The sequence below is a fragment of the Bison bison genome, unplaced genomic scaffold (genome assembly GCF_000754665.1).
Source record: "Bison bison bison isolate TAMUID 2011002044 unplaced genomic scaffold, Bison_UMD1.0 scf7180017864508, whole genome shotgun sequence".
Lineage (NCBI taxonomy): Eukaryota > Metazoa > Chordata > Mammalia > Artiodactyla > Bovidae > Bison > Bison bison.
In genome coordinates, this window is record NW_011495064.1 from 3,555,660 (window position 1) to 3,565,419 (window position 9,760).

At 55.7% G+C, this 9,760-nt stretch overlaps 1 protein-coding gene across 1 annotated transcript in view; it reads right to left on the minus strand.

Moving 5' to 3' along the window:
- Positions 1-3,018: 3,018 nt before the first annotated feature.
- FAM178B (family with sequence similarity 178, member B) overlaps positions 3,019-9,760 on the minus strand; it is a 99,532-nt gene continuing 92,790 nt past the window's right edge. The window contains exons 16-18 of the mRNA XM_010829855.1: positions 5,724-5,801; positions 5,264-5,416; positions 3,019-3,379 (exon numbers count right to left, since the gene is read on the minus strand). Of these exons, the coding sequence (XP_010828157.1) occupies positions 3,347-3,379; positions 5,264-5,416; positions 5,724-5,801 (264 nt within the window). The 3' untranslated portion in view covers positions 3,019-3,346. The remainder of the gene's footprint in view (positions 3,380-5,263; positions 5,417-5,723; positions 5,802-9,760) is intronic.

Consider the following 9,760-nt stretch of genomic DNA (forward strand, 5'->3'; position numbering starts at 1 on the left):
AGCTCTTCCCTTTCAAACGCTCCTTGTGTGCTCCCCTTTTCTACCTTGCTCATTTCCTGCTAGATTCTCTTCCTTTCCAGTGCTCGCCTTTTCCGTGGGTGGGTGGGCAGGGGATAAAGTTTCCTGCATGACTGTTTGCTCGTGATTCATACTTTAAAATGAGGGTTTCCCTGGTGGCTCAGATGGTACAGAATCCGCCTGCCAATGCAGGAGATACGGGTTGGATCTCTGGGTCAGGGAGATCCCCTGGAGGAGGGCATGGCAACCCACTCCAGTATTCTTGCCTGAGAAATCCCATGGACAGAGGAGGCTGGCAGGCTACAGTCCATGGGGTCGTGCAGAGTCAGACTGAAGTGCAAAGTTGTACTTCAGTGCAACTAAGTGACTGATCACACTCTTATGGAAGGGGCCCAGCATTCATACCTTAGGCCTTGACAGTCCCTCTTACTTACCCAATTTGTTTAACTGCTTGTGGCCAAGAAAAGGCAGATGTGCTAAATGCCGCGCCCCCCTCCCCCTCGGCCGCCAGGTTCCCTAAGGACCTACTGGCAGCTCATGCTGGTCCCTAGAGACAGATCTGGGAGTCTTATCTAGATAGCTAGGCCCCCCTTGTCCCCATGTCTTGGTCACCCGCCATGGTGCCCCTTCCTTTTAACTCCAGCTCGCCAGAGGCTGCCTTTTGCCAGGAGCGGGGCCCAGGGTTCACGGTAGGGTTCTCTAGTCCACACTGCTTGGCCAACTTCCAAGGCAGTCAGGAGCTGCAGTCAACCCACAGCGGGGAAATGAAACAGCCTGGGTCAGCCACCCTTCAGGGATCTGGGGGCCTGGGGACCGAGGTGAGTGGGGACAGAGGAAAAGGACTTCCTCCCTCCACTTCCTCCTGAAGGAGGGTTATCAAAGCTGTCCACCTGGGAAGCCCTTCCCTTCCAGCCCCTCCCTGCCACCATCACCGAAGGAAGCAGGAAAGCATCCGTCATCACAGCCCCGGATGCTGCGTTTCCAGTGGCCTCCATCAGGATATCCCACAGCCTTTTCCCAGGCGCTCAGGGATCTGGAAAGGGTGAGTGGTGAAGCTGCCAGCATCACTGTGAATTTCTGGCCTCAAGGAGGCTGACTCTTTCACTGGTCCTGGACTGATTTTAGAAGATCTGGTCAGCTCCAAGCCAGTTCCAGAGAGGGCCCATTACACGTCCCAAGGGATACCACACGCCCTTGGGTGACCTGAGTGCACACCTCTGCTCAGGTTACAGTGGGGCCTCTGGAGGGCCTGAGCTGGCACCCACACCTCCTCCCTCCTTGGTGTCTGTTTCTCTCTCGGGGGTGAGTGTGCTTGAGGGGAGGGGGCGGTGCACAAGAGCCCGGCCTGGAGAGGACGGGGTCCTGAGCTGGACACTCGAGCCCTCTCTCTGAGCCTAGCAGGGGCGGCTTCGAGAATTTGGAAAAATCCCCACTTCAGTTTCTTAGGCCTCCCTTGGCAGCGAGAACAAAGAAGGGAAATTTCAAAGGTGATTTCCAGGTTTCCAGAGCAAACTGAATAGCCGAGCACTAACCGTCAGGATGTGCAGTGTCAGGAGCCGGGGCCGCCCTGAAGGGGGCTGAGGAGGTGGCTTCCCGCAGCCGCCACTCTGTTATCAGAGGATCTCAGGCCTACCTGATGCTCCTGGGGCCTCAGCAGCGCCCTGGCTGAGGGGGCCTGTGACATGGCCAGGAAAAGAAACCAGAACTCCCAGGCAAGCTGCCTGCGCCTCCAAGCCTCCCTGGCAGAGAGCTTCTCCACCTCTCACCTGGCAAAGGCAGGGAGACAACCTGCATGGTGCCTGGCGCCCTGCTGTGAGCTCATGCCCTTTGAATTATAGATGCCCCTGACTCCCAGCAGCTCCCCAGGTGATGCAGTGGTAAAGAACACACCTGCCAATGCAGGAGATGCAAGAGACATGGGCTCGATCCCTGGGTCGGGAAGATCCCCTGGAATAGGGAATGGCAACCCACTCCAGTATTCTTGCCTGGAGACTCCCATGGACAGAGGAGCCTGGTGAGCTAGTCCATAGGGTCGGAGTCCGACACACCTGAGTGACTGAGCCCACACACCGGCTCACAGCATTCTGGGGACCCAGTGAGGACCTCCAACAAGCCCAGGGAGTGATGGGCTGCCCTTCCGGTCTGCAAACTGAGGCACTTGGCCTGGAAGGGCCTTTATTTTGGGGGAGTCTCTCTCCTCCTTAACCAGTCTTAACTTGGCATGACAGAACAGAGGAGAGGGACAAATAAACAGAGACAGTCACAAGCACAGCCATGGTGAACGCGGGCAGACGCTAGGGGCTGAGCTGGATCATGGGCACGGGCCCAGTGCACAGGGCTACTTCCTCTTCAACTCCTGTGGCCCCTGCAAAACCCCTTCCAACCTAGAAAGGCTGAGGAAGGGCCAGAGACTAGGAATGGATTCTCAGGGCAGAGAGAGAAAGTGATACCCAGAGAAAGTGATACCCATGGATATCCTGGGGGTGCCGAAGGATACCTGCTCTCAAAGGGAGCAGGTCGAAGACATCTAGCGCCCCTTTAGGGATCAGGGCCCACAAAACCTGATCTTGGGTAAGGCCAAGAGAAAACAAAAAGTATTGGGAACTAACCAACCCCGCTCCCAACACCTAAGTCTGGGAGTTGATTTCAGAGCTCAACAATAAATCGAATTAAGGGTAATTACAGCCCTCATCTACCATTTCACCCCATGGCTCTTCCCCAGTGGCAGCAGGGGGGTGGTTTCAGACTGGTCCAAACGGATGTTCCCCACCCCTGCTCCCAGGGTTTCTGACAGCTTTCAGGCCATAGCCAAGACTGTTCATAAACCCTGAAGGTTTAATAAACAGTCCTCTGCTGCAGGGGGCAGGGCAGGGCCTGAAACCCAGTCACACAACTGGCCCCGGGTGAGAATTCTGCAAAGCACAAGCGGAGAAATCAGGAAACTGGACGCTGGGCACAGGCCCTCAGTAAAGGATCGGAGGAACTCTTCTAAACCACTGATGCTGAGACTTTAGTGTGCAGAAAGAACCCTCACATAAACAACACAGGGAGAAGTGGAGGAGGGTGGGGAGGATGGTGGCTGGGGGCTCGGGAGGCCCAGGGAAACCAGAGTTTTGGAGACGATGGTCTTGGGGAGCAGAGACAATGGGGAAGGGATGGAGACGTGCAAGGCAGAACCCTTGCCCAGCGGGCCTCAGGGCAGCGGGGGAGGCAGGCGCTCGCTTCGGCTGGTTGGTCTTCCCCTGGCCTCCATCCTCCATGACTCGTTACCTAGGCCGTGTTCAGTTCTTGCGAGCCAGAAGCACCAGGCCACCCTTGCCCTGCTCCATTAGACACCTTCCCAGAGGCTGAAGTACTGGGCCTGCGGCAAAGAGAAAAACATGGTGTGATGGTCTGGGCCCATGGGGCCCACGGACCTGATGTTCCCTGACTCTCCATTGCCCCTTGAACATCCACCAAGGCCTCCTCCTGCCACTCGCTAAGCCCCAGGGCTCCGGGGGCTCCTGTGCAGGTGAGGATGCGGCAGGTCAACAGGCCGCCCGGCCACAGCTCTGCCTTGCTTCCCTCTACTGCCAGCTCGCAGGCCCAGGCGGTATGAGGGGAAGCTGGGGCCTGGCCCTGGCTCGGCCAGGCCGCCAATCATCTTTCCTTCTTCTCCTGACAAGCACACCGCTTCCCACCAGAGACCAGTGTGATCTAGTCCCTCAGGGGTGGAGGGTGAGGCTTGCTCTCCAGCTTTCTCAGAGACTTGTGCAATCTGAGACCCAAGCCACAGCTTGTGGCTGATGTGTCAGCCCCAAGTCAGAGGTTACGGGCCGCTGGGGGGTGGGGCACGGAGGGGAAGGAGAGCTAGGGGTTCAGGGGCAGTGGGAGGGGAGTTGGAGACAGAGTTCTTAGGAGACCCAGCTCATCTCTATCAGGGGCTGGGGGTGGGACGGCTGCTTATTGGCAGAACCGACAAGAGGCCAGAAGCCAGGCTGCCAGAGGGGCTGGACCGTGCTTAATTCTGCAGGCGTGCAAGTCAGGCTGGCTTGGTGCCTTGGTCTTGATATTTGCAAGCCACAGCCTGCGTGATGGAGCAAGCTGTTTAACCTCTCAGTGACTCTTCGCTAGCTTGACCATCTGTAAAATGGGATCGCAACAATACCTGCCTCATGGAGGGGGGCGGTTATGTGGATTCATGTAGAAGAGGATCTTTGTTCAATAAATACGAGCTATGAATATTATCACAAATCAATCCTAAAGGAAATCAACCCTGAATATTAATTGGAAGGACTGATGCTGAAGCTGAAGCTCCAATACTTTGGCCACCTGATGTGAAGAGCTGACTCACTGGAAAAGACCCTGATGCTGGGAAAGATTGAGGGCAGAAGGAGAAGGGGGCGACAGGATGAGATGGTTGGATGGCATCACTGACTCAATGGACACGAGTTTGAGCAAACTCTCGGAGATAGTGAAGGGTGGGAGCGCCTGGGTTGCTGCAGCCCATGGGGTCACATGCAAAGAGTTTGACACGACTGAGTGACTGAACAATTATCACTCCGAGAGTCTGAAAAATCAGGAGCGCAGGATCATTGCTACAAAAATTAGGAGGGACCAGAGCTGCTAAGAGTCGGGCCCGACTGAGCAACTTTACTTTCACTTTTCCCTTTCATGCATTGGAGAAGGAAATGGCAGCCCACTCCAGTGTTCTTGCCTGGAGAATCACAGGGACGGGGGAGCCTGGTGGGCCACCGTCTCTGGGGTCGCACAGAGTCGGACACGACTGAAGTGACTTAGCAGCAGCAGCAGCAGAGCCGCCTGGGTGTGTTCCTCCCAGCAGAGCCGCCTGGGTGTGTTCCTCCCAGCAGAGTGGGAGGCCAACCTCAAGCCTGCAGGACAGCTGGGCAGAGGGTGGACAGCTGGTGCCTCTGGTGTCCCTTCCTGGCACCGCTCTCGACAAACCGGCCCTCTGGTCTAGGCGCCTCCCTCTCTCTGGGGTGAAGTTTCTCTTTGCCTTTACCCAGGAGTCAGCTTGTCTGTGTCCCCCTCACTGCACCCTACCTGCCCTGGGCATTTGCCCCTTGGTAAGAAAGACGATGGTCCACCAGGGATGCATCTCCCCCCACCCCCCACTGCCCTCTCCCATCTCCCAGCCAGGAGCCTGGCAGCTGCAGAGGGGGTAGACACTCTGCGGGCTCTGGTCAGTCAACTGACCACTTCCCTCCCCTTCCAAGCCTGGGGGCGAGTGGGGTGGGGGCACCACCTGGGGCTGGCAGTGTGCCAGCAGCTCCTGCCAGCGGATGTAGGTCTGGGCAGCTAGGTCCTTGAGTGTGGTCTGATGCATGGCCTGGGGGCTCTCCCGGATATGGGTGTTGATGTGGCGGTCCAACTGCATGCAGAGCAGCTGCAGCTCTCCCTGCAGAGGCCACGGGAGGGCAGGGAGAGCAGGGAGGGCGGGCCACAGGGTAGGGGAGGGGAGCACGGAGTTAGAGAAAGAGGAGGATGGGTTTGAGTGACTGCTCAGCAGTGGGGCAGGAAAGGGAGGGGAGGCATGGGCGACTGGGGGCATGGGTCAGTATCCCTTCAGAGGGCCTGCTGGGAGGAGGAGGAGGCCGGCTCCCCCAGGCCTGCTTTTTTCTCAGCCTCCCACTCTTTCCAGTTCCTGGCAGTGGGCTGGGCTCCTCCACCGCCAGCCCCAGCCCAGCCTCTCTCAGGAGACTCACCCACTGGTCTGGAGTCAGGTCCTGGCAGCTGACCACCACCCCGGCCAGGGTCAGGAGGCTGTGGCACAGGTAACAGGCCTGGGGAGAGACGGGCTTCCTTGACCCCACTGCTGCAAGCCCAGCCTGGGTTTCCCGTGCCAACAGTGTCTGGGAGGCATCTTCCAAGAGGGGTCTGGGCCCCACTCACTCAGCACTCTCTAGGGCCCTGATGAATGACCATCCTCTCCTGCTTCAGTAAAGGAAGAACTCTCTGCCACCTGGAAATTCACACTGTCCCCCAGCCCTGGGGCTCCTGTGGACACCCCTTCACAGACAGATGTGCGGGTCAGTCTGGACACCCTCGCTGTGCTGACCCGAGGAGGCACAGAGGGAAGGAAGTCTGGTTGAGCATTTGCCCCCTCACCCACCTACTCATGCCCTTGCTCTTGCCCCCTGGACAACCAGGGGTGAACTTAGGACCAAGGCCAGTTCTATCTGATAAGAGGATGCTTTGATCCCCTGGTCCCCTTGGAGGCTGTTGGGGCCCATTCGTTTATGGGACATTCACCTGCTACACAGAGGGAATGAAGGGCAGGGCTCACCTGCCCCGAAGACGGGCAAGGCTCCTGCCGTGAAGACAGCCGGCTCCTGGCACCCAGCGGGCACACCCCTCCCCCACTCAGAGGCTCCCACTGCCTCGTCCCCTTCAGGCTCCTTCTAAGATAGGAAGGGTGGCAGGAAACACCCCACCGTGGTGCCCCGGGCAGATAACCCACCCCGAGGCTGTGCTGGGAGGGGACAGGCAGGCTCCAGAGGTGGCCAGCCGGGCTCCGGCTTGGTGATAATGGGGTGGGAGCTCAGAGTCAGCCGAGGTTCCCGTTCCCCCACTTCCCCTGCCCTTATCACCCTCCCCCTTTACAGCATCTGGAGGTGCCCCAGGAATAGTGACAGCCTCTTTGCACAGAGCCGGCGGCCTCCTAGGGGCAGAAGCTGGAGCCATGTTTGAGGACAGCAGACACTCTGGAGTGTAGACATTCTTCTCCCACTCAAACACCATGTGCAAAATCCGAGGACACAGGCCACCTGCCCCGCTCCTCCAGCAGCACCTGTGCTGCCCAGGTCCCAGCCTGCTCTTTAGCACAACGTCTGAGGCCTGCAGGTGGCCGATGCCATGGGCTGGCCGGGTTGGGACTTGACACCTGGCAGCAGGGGAAAAGTAGGAGCCCACTGGGTGTGCCTCCAGGCCGTGATGCCCCCGGGGGTGCTGGGGAACGATCCAGCATCCCTAGCCAGCTCCATCTGCAGGATTCCCCTTCCCCAGCCTGGCCTTGCCCTCGGAGGCCCAGGGCATTTGGAACTCCTGAGCTCTGCAGTCCTGGCAAACGGCTCTTTCCCGCCACCTCAGCCCCAGAGAGCAGGCTCAGGCCTGTGTACCAGACGCTGTACCCTGACTAAGACACCGCCGCAAACACCCAGACGCTAGAGGGGAAAAGGTACTTCAGGAAGGCAATTGTCTGGTCCATGAATACTGAATGAATCTCAGCTTCGCCTTGGCCAGGAAGGAGAAAGGGTCCTTCCACCTTTTGGGGAAGGAGGTCGCGGTGATGTGTAGTAGTTCTGAAGGCTTCAGGGAGGAAGTGACTAAACCCAACCAGGCCCCAAAGGAGCAGTAGGATTTGAGGTGAAGATGGCCCTGTGGGGGCGGGAATCACACCAGCAGACAGACCCCAGGGGTTGATGCAAGAAGCTGAGGCAGGGCTCACTTCTGGGAGACCGATCGCTGCTGGGGAACCAGCTGAGCTGGAGCAGAGGGAGGGAGGGGCACCCTGGAAACAGCTGGCTGGCGGCAGAGGGGTCAGACAGCGGGCAGTGGAGGCCACTCAGAGCTGCTCTGGAGCAGGGAGACCACGCAGTGGGGGACAGAGGGGGTTAGGGGGCACGTGGGGAAAGCAGACACTAGAATCTGTTGGGATAGAATCCACCCAAGTGGAACCACCACTCTGAGAAGAATTACAGCTCCTCCTTCATCTTTTTTTTTAAGATTATTTCTTTACACTGTGTGTGCTTTCCTCATATAATCAGAATATAATGAAAAAAATTTTACATTAATTTTAAAGGAGACAATGCCAATTATAACTGACCGTGTCCAGTTCGGTCTGGGGTGGGTGTGGGGCGGGGCAGAGGGCGGAGACCTTGGAAAGCACCGAGCCCGAGGCTGGTCTTGGAGAGGGGCTTTGAGCAAGTGGAGGGAGAAGCTGAGAAGGGGGGACGCCAAGGAAAACATCCAGGGGCAATGACTGCAGGGAGGGTGGCTGGGAGGGGCAAGCTTGGGAGTGTGGCAGAGGGCAGAGAGAACCTGAGGCTTGTAAACATTTACTTGTTTACAGGTGACATGCCAGCTGGACCACTGGCTCAGGTGGAGGCTCTGGCCCGCCTTCCCCTGGCCCCTGACCCCCAACTCCTCTCAGAACTATCTTCCTGGCTGGGAGGCGTGGTGAGGGTGGGCCTGGGATCTGAAAACAGCCCTGGAGGGAAGTCTGTGCAGTGGGGAATTACTGAGAAAAAAAAAAACAAAACAGGTTTCACAATTTCATTCTTATGCCGATTCCCATCATTGAATCTGGAGGGAAAATCCCAGGAATACGATCCTGAATATGGGGCTTTTTTTTGGCAGGGGGAGGTGAGGGATTGGAAGGAAAGCTGACCTTTTCCAGTCCTGTGGCCACTGCTGAGTTGTCCAAATTTGCTGGCATATTGAGTGCAGCACTTTCACAGCATCATCTTTTAGGATTTGAAATAGCTCAACTGGAATTCCATCACCTCCACTAGCTTTATTCGTAGTGATGTTTCCTAAGGCTCACTTGACTTCCCATTCCAGGATGTCTGGCTCTAGTGATGTGAGTGATCACATCATCGTGATTATCTGGGTCATGAAGATCTTTTTTGTATATTTCTTCTGTGTATTCTTGCCATCCCTTCTTAATATCTTCTGCTTCTGTTAGGTCCATACCATTTCTGTCCTTTATTGTGTCCATCTTTGCATGAAATGTTCCCTCGGTATCTCTAATTTTCTTGAAGAGATCTCTAGACTTTCCCATTCAATTGTTTTCCTCTATTTCTTTGCGTTGATCGCTGAGGAAGGCTTTCTTATTTCTCCTCGCTATTCTTTGGAACTCTGCATTCAGATACTTATATCTTTCCTTTTCTCCTTTGCCTTTATTGTCACCCTGCTTATTTAACTTATATGCAGAGTACATCATGAGAAATGCTGAATGAAGCACAAGCTGGAATATAACCTCAAATATGCAGATGACACCACCCTTATGGCAGAAAGCAAAGAACTAAAGAGTCTCTTGATGAAAGTGAAAGAGAAGAGTGAAAAAGTTGGCTTAAAACTCAACATTCAGAAAACTAACATCATGGCATCTGGTCCAATCACTTCATGGCAAATACACGGGGCAACAATGCAAACAGTGATGAGAGTCCTTATTTTTTCGGTTCCAAAATCACTGCAGATGGTGACTGCAGCCATGAAATTAAAAGACGCTTGCTCCTTGGAAGGAAAGCTATGAACACTCTAGACAGCATATTAAAAAACAGAGACATTACTTTGCCAACAAAGGTCCGTCTAGTCAAGGCTATGGTTTTTCCAGTAGTCATGTATGGATGTGAGAGTTGGACTGTGAAGAAAGCTGAGCGCTGAAGAATTGATGCTTTTGAACTGTGGTGTTGGAGAAGACTCTTGAGAGTCCCTTGGACTGCAAGGAGATCCAACCAGTCCATCCTAAAGGAGATCAGTCCTGGGTGTTCACTGGAAGGACTGATGCTGAAGCTGAAACTCCAATACTTTGGCCACCTGATGCAAAGAACTGACTTACTAGAAAAGACCCCGATGCTGGGAAAGATCGAAGGTGGGAGGAGAAGGGGATAACAGAGGATGAGATGGTTGGATGGACATGAGTTTGAGTAAGCTCTGGGAGTTGGTGATGGACAGAAGCCTGGCATGCTGCAGTCCATGGGGTCGCAAAGAGTTGGACAAGACTGAGCGACTGAACTGA